The sequence below is a fragment of the Canis aureus genome, chromosome 19 (genome assembly GCF_053574225.1).
Source record: "Canis aureus isolate CA01 chromosome 19, VMU_Caureus_v.1.0, whole genome shotgun sequence".
NCBI lineage: Eukaryota > Metazoa > Chordata > Mammalia > Carnivora > Canidae > Canis > Canis aureus.
In genome coordinates, this window is record NC_135629.1 from 50,054,260 (window position 1) to 50,069,652 (window position 15,393).

Sequence of the window (15,393 nt, forward strand, 5' to 3'; positions counted from 1 at the left end):
CATTAACATAACCCACTTGGGATGGGCTTATGAGAGTGTGGATTAGCATGCAGTAGTTGATCATTAGTACATTAAATTGTTGCAGTTGGGACTTACTTGAGGTCTAATACATTTGGTCTCATCCATATGGTTAAGGCCTTAAGTGTACCCCCATTCCAGTTTTTAAATAAAGACAAAACTATCCACCTTCTAATAAGGGTAAGCTGCTGAGTGGTCTTTGGGGACCACCAGCACGCAAGCATGGATCTTGGGGTGAGCACTAGCTCTTCCCATATCTCCTGTGTGATCATGAGCGATATACTTAACCCCTAGAGCCTTGATGTCTTTATCTGGAAAATGGGACTTGCAACCCACCTTGTAGAATTGTTGCAAGAAATTAACTGAAATGTGCTAAGCACGGTGTCTGCCCAATGAAGCGCTCGATAAACGCAGCTGTAATTATAGTTGTTGTGCCTGTTAATGGCCCCATAATAGTTTATCATATTGCTGAGTTAAATGCTGGCATTTGTTTAGCGAAGCAAGGAATATCTCCTAAACTCATACATCTAGATCCCCGCTACCCTGTGCTCTTCTCCTGGTCATTGTGATGAACATGGAACTAACATGAAAATCAGGTCTGTTTGGCTTCTCTTCACAAGTTCAACTGCTCAGTTGACTCCCCAAAGTATCTGTTTCCTTAGAACATCAGGCTGCTCCTATAGTAGAGAAAAGGTCTTGATAAGTTAACAAACCTGATTTGATTTTCACAATAACCACAGGAGGTTGGGAATGAGATAGGGATGGGGGCACTGTAAAGGGAAGGATGCATTACTATAGACATTCTGCAAGGTCTTGCTAAGGGGCTGGAACCATCAACCATGCCTACTTTGCAAATTGATTTTCCTTGATGTTCTGGATCCCAAGAGCAGTTCCTCTTAGCAGATGCAGCCCTCTTTCACTGGGAAGAATCACTTGGTCATTTCCATTGTCACACACAGCCCCTTTCTGGGGCCTCTGTGGTCCTGATCAATCTAATTTGGGGGAGGGGGAGCTTTGTGTATCTGCACTTGCCTGCAGGGCTGTTTGCTATCCTGACTTCCACAAGCCATTTCAGGAGCCAGCTTTTCCTCCCATCAGGGATGCTTCTCTCCTTTCATCTCTTCTCCCCACACTCCCTCCCCTTGGCCTCTTCGGCTGGCTGATTATTCTGGATCCCGCTGACACAGGTGCTTTCTCCTCAAACCAATCGGGAAGCAGGAAGGCTCAGCTCAGCTAGCAGAGGCATTGCTCACCGCAGCTGTGAGTTAGAACCCAGGCTTTCTAAATTGGGAGGAATAGGCACGACTCGGGGTTGGGCTGAGAAAACCTCACCTCCCCCTGCCTGGACTACCTTTGACTTCTGCCTGGGGTAAGGCATTTTCTCCCATGCCAAGAACCCAGTACCCCATCTTTGTGTGCCAACCACATCAATGCATATTTCAAGAAGCTGATTGTGTTTTTTTAACATGCTCACAGAGACATGGCATGCAACAGAGTGGGGAGAGAGGGTGCAAAAACCAGGACCCACCCACCTTTCTTTCCTCATATAGGTGTTTATTGAGCACCTACTATGAAAACAGATGCTCTCTTAGGTGCAGAGAACAAAGCAGTGAACAAAGTAGACAAAAGTCACTGCTTGCATAGAGCTTACAGTCTAGTAGGAGAGACAAATAGTGAACAAGATAAAGAAGGAAAACAGCAAATGTTTGACTGAGGACAGGGGCCAAGGAAAAAAATTAGCAGGGCAAGGGAGTAAAGGCCTCACTGGGGATATGACCTTTGAATAAAGGCCTACAAGGGAACAGGGGAGGGAAGCATGTGGGTCTGTGGGGAAAGAATATTCTAGGAGAGAGAACAGCAGGTGCAAAGGCCCTGGTGTGGGATGTGCTTGGTTTTTGGGGAACGTGGAGGAGGCCAGTGTGGCTGCAGCTGAGGGAACACGGGGAGAGGGAGGACATGAGGACAGGGAAATGGTGAGGGCAGGTCATACAGGGTCCTGCTGGCTGCCAGGAAGACTGATGCTTCTTCTGAGTGACATGAGAGCCATGAGAAAGCTGTGACTCCTTCCATGTCAGTTAAGCTGGTATTTTCTTTTCTGTATATTTGTGTCATGCCAGTTTGCTCTTATTTCCTCAAGATCTTGGGTTTCTTACCAGTCCCCTTGTCTGAGAGGGGCCAGATGACTGGTCCTGGACTTCTTTAGTCTCCTCCTGGGGTCAGAATGTGGAGGAGAAAGGGGAGCCCCCACCTCTCTTGAGATGACTCAAAGCTACAATTACCTGGTCTCCTCCTACCCCTGAAATAGATCTAAGGCAAACTTCACTGTGCACATAGATCCCCTGAAGAGCTTGCTAAAATGCAGATTCTGACTCAGCAGGTCAGCTCAGGGGGCCTGAGACTTTGCATTTCTAAAAGATGCATCTGATGCTCTGCTGTGGCTGTTCAGTAACAAGGGTATGAGGTCAATGCCGCAGATTCCCATGGGGTGGTAGGTCTGTGGACATTGGCAGGGTCCGTGTGTGCACAGAGGGAGAAGAGTTAACGTTTAATAGCCAGCAATTGCCATATTTGACAAGAAATAAGAAAAAGCAATAGGGTAGGAGCAGGCAGCCTCTTTCCATTCTCCCCCATGCGAAGGCCTCATTGCTGTACTCAGAAAGCTCTGAGATCTGGGCGACACTGGGCAATTGAAACCCTGATAATGCAACCCATAAAAGTGCTGCTTGCTGCCAGTCTTCTGGGACTCTTCCTGGAACCTCAGCTCAAGTCTGATGGAGAGGAAGTCACGTCCCAGCTGTTTAGGGGCAGGAGGCCACCCTCCACCCCCACCCCAGGAGTGAGCGGGCAGCTCCATACAGAAACGACCAAGGAGCTAGTTGGCAGGGAAGGGAAGTGAAATCATCAGATTCAAATCATGGCTGCAGAAGCCTCGGCAAGAGGAGGCCAGGGAAGGGCTTGGCGTTGCTTCTCTGTATACAAATATTGTCTCTTATTTTCTGGGCTGCAGGGTGAGGCAGAATGGAGTATTTGTGCAACATAGCCCAGCTTTGTTCTCTGCTCCTAATGACTGTCAGCTCGGAGGCAGGAAGCCAATCAGAGGCACTCGTCGGCAGGGCCGGCTTTTGTTGGCTCCCCAAATTGCCCTGAGTGTCAGATTTGCTTTTCAGAGTGTGCACGGAGCGCGGCTCAGCCGCTTTCAGCTGGAGGCAAAGGCCAAAGCCGGTGACCAAGAAGGCCTGGTTTTCCTGGTTTACTTGACTCTTACTCCCAGCTTGTCCATTCCAGACTTTCTTTTCCCACCTGGAAAGTGAGTATGAGCTACAACTCCGCCAGCCTATAAGATTCCTTGCTTTTATGGAGCTTCAAAAATGCCAAACCTAAGTATAGGGCCGAAGGACAGAACAAGGCAAGTTAAGCTTCCAAGGGAGAAGGCTGGGAGGCGGCCAAGGGTTTAACATGGCCAAGTTCACCAAAACATACTTTATGATCCTTTTGCAGAACAGTGGATTCCAGTGTTCCCAGGGGACACATGACAATATCTGAAGGTCACTTTTGGTTGTCATAACTGGAGAGGAGGGGGTGCTGCTGGCAGCTGGTGAGTGGAGGCCAGGGCTGCTGCTCATCACTTCCATCACAGAGGATGACCTGGCCCAGAGTGTTGGGTAGTGCCAAGGTCGGGGAGCTCTACTCCAGAGCAACCAGTACCCTGTGGCTTTCCCCTCTGACACCCACTTTACACCCAACTTCCTTCTCAGAGATTGACTGAGTAGGGGGTGCCTCTGTGGGTCTGGCAGGGGGACAGGGGACATTCTGGTTTACCAGCTGTCCAGCAGATCAGACCCTAATGTAAAGTGGGCAGAACAGACCCTCCCCAAGTGCAGACCTGCCAGCAGGACACCCTCCTATCAACCCGGAGGGAGCATTCCTAGAATATAGGAAGGAGTTTGTGCCTGGAGGGAGAAGGAATGCTAACTCTGGAAATAGCCACATGGACTTCCCTCTATCAGATCTTGAAAGGTCAGCCTCTCAAAGGCCTTACTCTGACCACCATATTATTCTTTTCATTTTAATTGAGGTGAAATTCACATAACAATATTAACCATTCTTAAATGACTAATTCAGTGGCATTTAGTACATTCATAGTGTTTGTTGTACATTCCCTGTCTAGTTCCAAAACATTAAGCAGTCACTCCCCAAACCCCTCCCCCGGCCCTTGGCAACCACCGATCTGGTTTCTGACTGTGGATTTGCCTGTTACGGACATTTTACATACATAGAACCATACAGTGTGGGGTCTTTTGTGTCTGGCTTCTTTCATTCAGCATGTTTTTGAGGTTTCTCCACATTGTGGCATGTACTAGTACTTCGTTTTTATGGCTGAGGAGGATTCCATTGTATGGAAAGATCACATTTTGTTCATCCATTCATCCACTGAGGGGCATCTGGGTTGCTTCCACCTTTTGGCTGTTTAAATAGTGCTGCTATGAACATGCATTTCAGTACCTTTTCAGTTCTCTGGGGTGTATACCTAAGATATATTTTACTGGATCATATGGTAATTCTGTGGGTTTTTTAAGGAACCACCAAACTATTTTTCATAGAGGCCACGTTGTTTTATGTTCTCACCAGCAATGCACAAAAGTTCCAGTTTTTCACATCCTTGTCAACACTTACTGTTCTCTTTTCTTTCTTTTTATTCTAGTGGATGTGGAGTGGTAGCTCATTGTGGTTTTGATTTGAAGTTCCCTAACAGCTGAGGATATTGAGCATCTTGCATGTGTTGATTGGCTATTTGAATATCGTCTAAGGAGAAATATCTGCTCAGGCCGTTTGCCCATTATTTAATTGGACTGCCTTTTGTTGTTGAGTTGTGAATGTTCTTTATATATTCTGGATGCCAAACCCTTATCAGATACATGATTTGCAAATATTTTCTCTCATTCTGTTGGTTGTCTTTTCACTTTCTTGATGATGCTCTTTGATGCACAAAAGTTTTTAATTTTGATGATGTTTAGTTTACCTGTTTTTTCTTTTGTTGCTCATGCTTTTGATATCAGATCTGATCACACTGTACTTTGTTTATTTTTTAAAAGATTTATGTGTTTGTTATTTGAGAGAGAGGGAGTACACGCATGCACAAGAGGGGGTGCAGAGAGAGAGGGAGAGAGAGAATCTCAAGCAGACTCCCTGCTGAGCATGGAACCTGATATAGGGCTTGATCTCATGACCCCTGAGATCATGACTTGAACCAAAATCAAGAGGTGGATGCTTAACCGAGTCACCCAGGCATCCCTGACCAGTATACTTTAAATTGCACCTGCCAGTCTCCCTTTCTGCTTTTTCTCTGTGTAGCATTCGCCACTTTGTAACAGTCTATGTGTGTGGTTATCTCATACACTCACTTCTTCTCCATGAGGGCAGAGATTTTTGTTTGTTTTATTGTAAACTCTATCCCCAATGGCCATAACAGGGCCTGGCCCCCAGTAGGTGCTGAATTAATATTTGCTTAATGAATGTCGGAGGTGAGATGGAGGAATAATGTCTACACTTTCCTTTAAAAGTCATCTGCAGGTTTTTCAGAGCAGTAAAATTATTCTGTGGGATACTCTCGTGATGGATACATGTCATTATACACTTGTCCAGACCTCTGGGATATTCAGCACCAAGAGTGAACCCTGATGTAAGCTCTGGACTTTGGGTGATGATGTGTCAGTGTAAGTTTATTGATTATAACAAATGCACCACTCTGGTGGCGGATGTTGATAATGGGGGGGGCAGGTGTGGGGGCAGGGGGTAAATGGGGAAATCTCTGTACCTTCTGCTGAGTTTTGCTGTGAGCCTAAATAAGCTGAGAAGATTTTCCTTAATTCCTCCATACTCCCTTTGAATATATGATTTTAGCCACCATCATAGCAAACTGCATTGTCCTTGCTCTGGAGCAACACCTACCTGACGATGACAAGACCCCAATGTCTGAACGACTGGTGAGTGATGTCTTTCTTGAGGGGTCTTTCACTTTAGAGGCAAGTTTCAATGGCCGTGGGAGCAGAGGTAGAGTGGGCTCACAGTCTTGGAGCCAAGAGCTGGATCATGGAGCTCAGAACCATCTAAGACCCAGTCAGGAATCAAATCTTTGTGATTGTCTCAGAAATAATATTTTTCAGTCATTTGATCAAATCAGGATCTAAGCAGGGTCTAGATTTTGTTATGTCACTTAAACCTTTTATACCACAGCAACTATTTTCCCTCCTGCCCTTGATTCTGGAAGAAACCAATCCCATGTCCCTGAGGCATGTCCCACATTCTGATGTCAGCCTGGTTGCTTCATATGATGTCATTTGGCTTGTTCTTCTATCCTTTATGTCTCCTGTCATGGATGTTAGCTCTGGGAGATGTTCATAGTCCTCATTCAAAGTTACTCATTTGGTGAAACTCGGCAGAGCTATAAACTAGCACTAAGATCTTTCTCGATCCCCCTATCCATCCCCAAGCCCCCTGGTTGGCTTTCTGACAGTACAACAAAGGAGACTTTTCCCCTTTCTGTTACCTTTTCAGAGCCAGCTGTAATAGCTCAAATGTAGGTAGAGGGGGATGTAAGAATCCATCTGTTCCTAATCCACAAAGTATACATGGGTCTCAAGACATCTAAATTTTTTTTAAAGATTTCATCTGTTCGTTCATGAGAGACACAGAGAAGAGAGAGGCAGAGACATAGGCAGAGGGAGAAGCAGGCTTCATTCAGGGAGCCTGATGCGGGACTTGATCCTTGGACTCCAGGATCACGCCCTGAGCTGAAGGCAGATAGATGTTCAACCACTGAGCCACCCAGGCGTCCCAAGATGTCTGAATTTTAATAGTTATGAATTATAATGTATATCTAAAAAATATCACTAACCCACCAAACTTTTGATTTCAAGACTTTTATTTTTTTTGTTTTTGCTGAAGCTGAAGCTAACTAAAAAAGAGTCAACTGGAAAAACAGGAAGCAAATAGTAGTACTATGGCAAGCTGATAGGGAAAGAATCATGAAGGCAGAATGCAAATAATTAAAGCTTGGGAAACTTTTAACAGTTTGGAAAACATCCATGTAGGGGCTCTGATGGAGCAGAGCTTAAAGCTTAATTTCAGATATTATAGACTATCAGTTGGAAGCCAAAAACTGGCAGGAGGTTCAGTGAGGGGCTGGGGACTAGAGCCCTGGCCATTTGCAAACAAATGCAGAAGTATTACTCCAATATTTTAGCAACCTAAATGGCTATACTGGTGCATACCAGCTGAGAACCTTCACAAGTGTCCGATCCAGAAGTGAGGTTGTTGTATAGGATCCAACCTCAAAGGCCTTGAGTGATGCGTCTGACAAAGATACTGAACTGGTGCTTTCCAGTAGAATTTTCTCCAGTGATGGAAGTACTATCCATTTGCACCGTCCAATATAGTAGTCACTGGAATGTGGCTAGTGTGTCTGAGGAGGTGAATTCTTATTTTATTTCATTTAAATTAATTTACAGTTAAATAGCCACATGTGATCCATGGCTGCCCTACTGGATACCATGGGTCCAAACATTCTATTTGGCCAAGTGATATATGAGATTGGCCAGAAGGAAAGAAAGAGAGTGTCTTCTCCACACTTCCACTTCTCTTACAAAAGCCTTCAGCCAAGAGAACTCTGGGAAGGATGTGTTGGAGGGCAGTGAGTGCTAGAGGATAGGACAGGTGAGGGAAAATTGGTAGAGATCTCCTGATGGGCTGGGTCCCCAGTTGTGCCACCCTTTGCCCAGCCAAAGATCTTGACCTTACTTACCTTCTCTCCCTTCCAGGATGATACAGAACCATACTTCATTGGAATTTTTTGTTTCGAGGCTGGCATTAAAATCATCGCCCTGGGATTTGCCTTCCATAAAGGCTCTTACTTAAGGAATGGTTGGAACGTGATGGACTTTGTGGTGGTGCTAACAGGGTAAGTGTCAGATGCTGTGTTTCTTAGAATTATCTTGAACTCTGAAGACTTTGGAAACATCATGGGTAGTGTGTCCAGGCTAGACTCAGGAAGGCTGAGTCTCCATGTTCTTTTTCAACAGGCCTCTGCCTTTCTGCACCCCACCTCCATACCCTGGCTGTATGTTGCAGCAAATGATTTCGGTTACAATTAGAATAATGGCTTATTAGAGTTGACTGCTTCTAAAAAACATTCTGTGCATTCTCTCATTTAATCCTCACAGCAACCCAATGAATTAGGAAATATTAATATTCTCATATGACCATAGAGAGATCCGAAACACAGATATGAACTTGCCTAAGATCATCCTGCTAGTGGAACTGGAATTTGAACCTGATATTGTGTGATTCCAGAACTCAAGTTTTTAACTGTTGTGCATGTGTGGTCCTCTTGCCTCACTTGGGGATGCCTTTATTTCCAGTTGGTCTTGATTTCCAGCTAGTAAATGTTTGTTGAGAACTTCTGGGTGCAACAATTTGTGGTAGGGATATGGAGAAAATAAAACTAGATAACATATAGTGTGACTGGCTTCGAAGAGTTGTTGCATCTGTATATAGCACACCATAGTTGAAAGGTGAGTGTGTATATGCTTTCTACCAAGGACCCTCTCTATAAGGTAACACTAGCTGTTATGACAATAGAGAAAAACAAAGTGATGTCTTACACACAACAGAGATTTATTTCTCATTCATTGAAAGTCCAAAACAGGTGTTCTGTGTTGGTGGATCTCTCTTCTCCAAGCAGTGATTGAGGGAACCCAGGCCTTTGCTACATTGTGGCTCCTCATTCTTGACTCACAGCCTCCAAGCACTCGGTGATTGTCTGAAGCAAACCACAGAAGAGAAATTAGCATGAAAAGTGATATTAAGGAGGTTTTAAGGGCCTGGCACATGCCTCTTCCTTTCCTATTCCTTCGACTAGAATTTATTCACATGACACACATCCTTGCAGGGGAAGCTGGGAAACATCAGTCTGTGCTTAGAAGGAAAGGAAGGTGGATTTGCTGAGTAGCCAGTCAGGCTCTGTCAGGGACCCAAAAGCCCTGTAACAGATGCCAGCGTAGACATTACCATTTCATGCTGATTTCTGGCTCCTCTGTACCTTCCACTCCAACTCCTCTCCTCCAAGCTAAGATTGGCTTGTCTTCCAAGACCTCTATTCATTCCTCATAGCTTCCCTCTGCAGGGTCACAGCTCCCCTCTGTGGGGTCACAGCTCCCCACTGCAGCATCACAGCTTCCCTTGGTAGGGTCATAGCTCCCCTCTATAGGGCCATAGCTCCCCTCTGCAGGGTCACAGCTCACCTCAGTGGGGTCATAATTCTCTTCTAGGATCACATTTCTCCTCGCTCTATTGCTATTCCAGATCTTGTCTCTCCCAGCAGATGTCATGGGTCTTAGCACCATGCTCTGTTGGCTTGGCTCCTATAATTCAGGTTTTGAGCACATTTGTTGTTTCAGAGCAATGCTGCTTTTCCCAAAAGGAGCTTTGTCATATTGGGCTGTTTTAGTAGAGGCATTCAGATGCGAGTGGTCTGTTGTGGAATCCTGGGCTAGCCTCTAATAGTCTTGAGTGCTTCCCGAGGGTCCTCTGTTGGTTGTGCCCACAGTCCTGTGGCTTGGGACCTTGGTAGGTTCCAGAGACATATTGTGATGTTGGCACCTATTTCTTACCTTAGTAGGAAACTCGTCTGTGAAACATCCTAATAGCTGACTTTGTTGTTGTTGTTAAAATTCTATAATAAAGGGGCACCTGGGTGGCTTAGGCCGCTAAGCATCTGACTCTTGATTTTGGCTCAGGTCGTGATCTCAGGGTCATGAGATCAAGCCCTGCATCGGGCTCTGTACTCAGCGGGGAGTCTGCTTGAGATTTTCTCTCTCTCTCTCTGCCCCCCCCACCACTTGTGGACACCCTCACTCTAAAAATAAATAAATCTTTTTTTAAGTGCATAACAAAAATATTCAGACACTCAAAAAGTAGAGACTAATATAAAAAATACTTGTATATGCAAATATTCATTCAATGAATATTTTTTGTATAGCTATTATGTGCTAGGCTCTGGGAAACAGCAGTAAACAAAACAAATAAAAGTCCCTCCTTTTGTGCAACAGATAGTCAAGTGGTGAAGAAAGACTAAATAAATGAATAAGTGAATAAATATCTAGTGTATTAGATGGCAGGGGACAGAGAAAAATTAATCAAGAAAGAAAAGGACATAGACAGGACATGGGCAGGATGGCTGGAAAGAAAGGAAGAAAAGAAAAGAAAGAAAAGGACATGGGCAGGATGGCTGGAAACCAAGGAATACTTTTCTTGGGAAGGCAGTATTTGAATGAAAACCTAAAGGAGGTAAGTGAATGAGCCTTGAGGATAGCTGAAGAAGGAAAGCACCAGGCAGAGGGAACAGGACAGGTGAAAGTCCTGAGGCTGGAATGTATCTGGTATGTTTGATGAAAAATGAGGAGGCCAGAGTGGCTGGAACAGAGTAATGAAGGAGAGACTGGAAGAGATGAGGACAGGAAGGTGATCAAAATGAAACATTTGTTTGTTTGTTTTTCTTTCTTTTTTTAAGATTTATTTATTTGAGAGAGAGTGTGTGTGTGCAAGTACTGGGGATGGAGGGGCAGAGGGAGAAGGAAAGAAACTCAAGGAGACTCTGCACTGAATGTGGAGCCCAATGTAGGAGTCAGCCTCACGACCCTGAGATCATGACCTGAGCCAAAACCAAGAGTCAGACGCTTAACCCACTGAACCACCCAGGCCCCCCCATGATGAAACCTTTCTCATACAGTGTGAGTCCTCTGTGTTTCCTTTCCTGGCCTTGTCCCTTTCTCTTCCCTGTGCAGAAGACCTTCCTGAATTTTGTGTTTATTTCCAGTTATGTATTTACCCTTTTAAATACGTGTAAATAAAAATATAAGAAATATGTGGTACCTACTTTACGTTTTGGTTATGTAGTATATAAGAAATATATATAGTGCATTTTTTCACAGTTTTAAGTTTCTCTGTAAATGTTTCCTTCTACAGTCTTCCTTCTGCACTCACCACGAGATTACTATGATTGACAAGTCTACGTCTCATTGATCCATTTTCACTGCTGCATAATATTCTGCAGTATGAATATCCTACCATGTGTTTATCTATTTGGGTTGTTTCCAGCTTTGGGCTATTTTGAACCAAGCTGTCCCCTCACTCTCGCCAGTGGATTTCTCTAGGGCATCTACCTGGGAGTGGAACTGCTGAGTTGTGTACTGTGTGCATCCTTGGCTTCATGAGGCATTGCCAAATAGCTCTGCAAAGTGGTTGTGCCAATTTATGCTCCCTGGGGAGGCTGACTTGTGTTGGCAGGGACTGGCTTGACCTTGCTGGAAGGAAGAAGCCTTAAAAAAATCCCTGTGTTTTTTTTTTTTTTTACATGGTTCTTGGAACATCTAGAGAAGCTCGTGTACCATTGAGCATGTCATAAGTCTCACTAAATGGTCATTAAGTTGAAAGGTGGCCATGTGATAAGTTAGCCCCTAGGATATTTGCATCCGCCCCTTGATTACAACAAGGAGCTCTTTTTTTCTAGTTTTTAACATCTGATAAGACTTTAGAGGAGAAATTTATCTGAGACAGATAGGCTCTAAAGATGGAAGCCCATAGTTAGAATTAATGGGATCCATGAACCCTCTGAAATTGCATGCAAAGATTATATGTTTCTGGTCTATAGTTCTCATTAGATTCTCAGGGGGTCTTGCTGTGAACACAAGAAGCCACCATTCTGTTCCTTTCTTACTCCTCTTCCTTTCCCTCTTCATTTTTTCCTGCCTTCCTTTCTCTTGCTTGTCTCCCTGTTGCTTCTCCCATAATCAGCCATTCTTCTTCATTGTCTGGTGGTTCTACCTCCTTCAAATCAAGCACACAGCTCAAATTTCATTACTTCAGATTCCAAGGGGCTCTTTAGTCTCCTGTTGGACTGTAAGTGAGGAATGGAGAGCAGGGACAAAAAGCCCTGCAAAGCCAGCCTTCTGTGTAGTGATGCTGTCATACAAATGCAGTACACTCTCAGTTCCGGGTTCCAGGGGGAGGGGACCTGAGTGTATTAATCTGACACTGAGACAACATGGCCTTAATGAGCGCTTTCTGATTAACTCATTGTCTTCTCACATTTCTAAGTGAACCGCAGCATTAAAACACCATTCATTTTTCATGGATTAATAATGTTCGTGCCGCCTTCTTGTGTAAAGTTTGACAGAAAATATCGTACCCATTGAGTTTGGTTTGTTCTGTGTAGTTCAAGGCCTCTAGAGACCCTAACTTTGCAATTTTATCAAACCCCTTTGAAGTGTGCTTCTATTGTATTTGAAGGTCTGATCGTTAAATTGAAATCGTGTAAGAGGAAAATTTCAGAAGCTTGGCTGTATTTCTGAAATGACAGAGCTTTGGCTGTAATGCTCAAATATATATAAACATCTGGGAGGTCAAATAATATAATTGTAAAAAAAAAAACAAAAAACAAAAAAAAAATATAATTGTGCATGTTAACAAAAGAGACTGTGGATGTTACCAGGGTAGGGTTGAAGACGATTGTTTTTGCGTTCACAGGCTTAGACCCTGTACCGCACATAGGTGCTCAGTAAAATAAATGGCTGCAAAGCGGTAACACTTCTGAGAATCAGAGTGTTCTGGAAAATGCACCAAACTGTTTATGGAGGTGGGGACCATTGCATTGATATAGTCAAACAGCCCAGGAGTCTATAACAGGTACTCTGACATCAGATAAGGCATGGGACAAATGAGCTCTGGGTCCTTGCCAACTCTGACATTTCATGGCTCTGTAAAAATGAAGGTTCCTTTTTGGAAGGTTCTACAAACTGTCCCGGACTTTGGGCAGTTTTGTTGAGTATCAGAAGTGAAGAAAATACCTAACTACTCAGGGACCATCAGGTAAGGATGTTGGCTTTGGTTTCATAGCATCAGCGAATTTTAGGACTCAGTGGACTCTGGCAGGTCCAAACCGTTTATTTCACTCACAAGGGATTTAAGACACAGAAAGGCTAAGTTATTTGCCCAAAATCACACTGGGATGATGGCAAATCAGGAAATTTCCAGAATCAAAAGCTGTGTTCACATCAAGGAGCCTAAAACCCCAGTTTGAGGGCAGTGGGAATGGTGTAGATGATTAATGCCCCCCTCCTGGGATGCTTGGGTGGCTCAGAGGTTGAGCGTCTGCCTTTGGCTCAGGATGTGATCCCAGAGTCCTGGGATCGAATCCCACATCGGGCTTCGTGCAGGGAGCCTGCTTCTCGCTCTGCCTGTCTCTCTCTCTCATGAATAAATAAATAAAATCTTTTTTTTAAATGCCCCCCTCCTGAGCTTCTGCCATTAAAGTCCTGCCTTTTCCTTTCTTCTATCTTTTGAGTATCCAGCCTGTGGCCCCTTTCCAGAGATATAGAAAGGAAGCCTCAGAAAATAATTTTGGTTCCCCCTTATACAGCTGAAGAAACTGGGGCCCAGTGGTATTAAAATGACTTGACCAGAGTCACACACCTCATGCTGTCTTCCCTTTTTGATTAATTTAACAAACACATGTGGCCACTCTTCACTCTCTCCTCCTTCCTTCGCCTCCCATGTTGCTGTTCTGAGTTGCCTGAAAATAAAAACAGCATTCTGAACACAACAACAGCAAAACCCAATCAGTACTCTAACTCATGAGACTAACAGCCTCTGTAAATATCAGATGCATTTTATTTTAATGTTTCTCTGCATTAATTTCTCCCCTTGTGGTTCAGTCACCCTCAGTATCAGAAGGATTCCCTAGTATGGCACAAATGCTTTTTATCATTCAGAGAGTTTTATTGTTGAGAGAGCATTGATATTTTTATTGTTCGAAGCATTTGGTTGTCATGATGTTTATTGAACTGTGTTCCACGAGGAACAGGCTCACTTTCTAGCGGCAGGAACTAGCTTCTCCATCTTGTAATACAACAATGGTGATAGTAATGATGTTGGTTGCCATGCTTGTTATTCCCATCATTTATTAAGCATTTACTGTATGCCAGCACTATATTAAAAATTTTATGTGCATTATCACACTTCAGTTCCACAAGCCTTTTTTAGAGGTGAATCTGAGGCTCAGAGGGGTCAAGCTACTTGCGCAGGGTCCCCTGGCTAGTAAGGGATGGATTAGGATCTCAACCATTCTGCTGGGACAGTACCCTAAAACTAGGATACCCTGGGGCTCAAGTTAAGTTCAAAGAGCTGTATTCAGCCTGGTATCCTTGTGGACATAATACCTATTATTAACAGCAATGGCAACATTGACAAATTAGAACTTAGAAGGCACTCATAACATGATATACTGTGCATGTATATATGCTCAGTTAATCTTTACAGCCCTCTGAATTAAGTATCACTATTATGCCTACTTTACAGATGAAGAAACTAAGGCTCAAAGAGGCTAAACACCTTGCCCAGTGTCACCCATCTCATAAGTGGTTGATCCAGGATTTGAACTCAGGTAGATCTGGAGCCAGAATCCATGTTCTTGAGTCTTATACTATTTTTAAGTCAGGTTTTCCAGGGGGATCTTTACTTTTCTTCCCCATTTTGGACTCGTCTGTAGCATGGGGGTGTGGAATGGGCAAAAGAGATGTCCAGAAATGGGAGACTGGCATCAACCAATGGTTAAGACTTGGGCTTCAGGGCTGGAGGGATCTCTGCCAGTGATGAACTTGAGAATGTGCATGGATCCCTCCAAGCCTCAGTGTTCTCACCTAGAAAAGGGGTAGTGTCTGCTTCCTTGGGCTGTGGTAGGGATTGGAGGAGGCAATACTGCAGCCAACACCATGAATGGAGCCCCTAGGCCATTCTGAGTTCTTCATGAATGGGAGTTGATGGATTGAAGGGAAAGAAATTAGAACATATCCCTTTGGAGGTGTGTGGTAGATGCTGCAAGTGCCCCACTCTATATTTATCCTACTCATCTCTGAGTTTACCTGCAGTGGGCAGTTCCCATACAAGCTAACCTCTTTCTACCTCCAGCATTCTTATCTTTCTGCATCTGTGCTGGAGGGTCTTCTCCAGCATCACAGAAGTTTGTTCAGCCCACATGATAGACGTTTAGCACCCCCTAGGAGCAGCCCTTAACCGGTGAGAGAGGGAGTCAAGTGTATAAATAGCCTGGCTTCCCCATTGCTCAGCGAGAAGACTTGGAGGAGTGTCCTACCTCTCAAAGGGCCCTCCACAGGATCGAATACCAGTTGCTCACAATGATACCCATTCATTAGTGCACCCTTTACTGACTTCTTGCTTTCTAGTTTATCCCTTGTATTTCCAAGCATCATCTCCCCAAAGTCCTTATCTTGGAACCATAATAGTTTGAAGCTTGGCGGGTTA

The 15,393-nt window shown here is 44.3% G+C and overlaps 1 protein-coding gene across 4 annotated transcripts in view; it reads left to right on the forward strand.

The window, feature by feature from the left end:
• The window catches only part of CACNA1A (calcium voltage-gated channel subunit alpha1 A), a 214,563-nt gene that overhangs the window by 32,270 nt on the left and 166,900 nt on the right, over window positions 1-15,393 (forward strand). For all 4 annotated transcript variants that reach the window (XM_077859712.1, XM_077859713.1, XM_077859714.1 and 1 more), the window contains exons 2-3: window positions 5,896-6,002; window positions 7,836-7,975. In XM_077859712.1, the coding sequence (XP_077715838.1) occupies window positions 5,896-6,002; window positions 7,836-7,975 (247 nt within the window). The remainder of the gene's footprint in view (window positions 1-5,895; window positions 6,003-7,835; window positions 7,976-15,393) is intronic.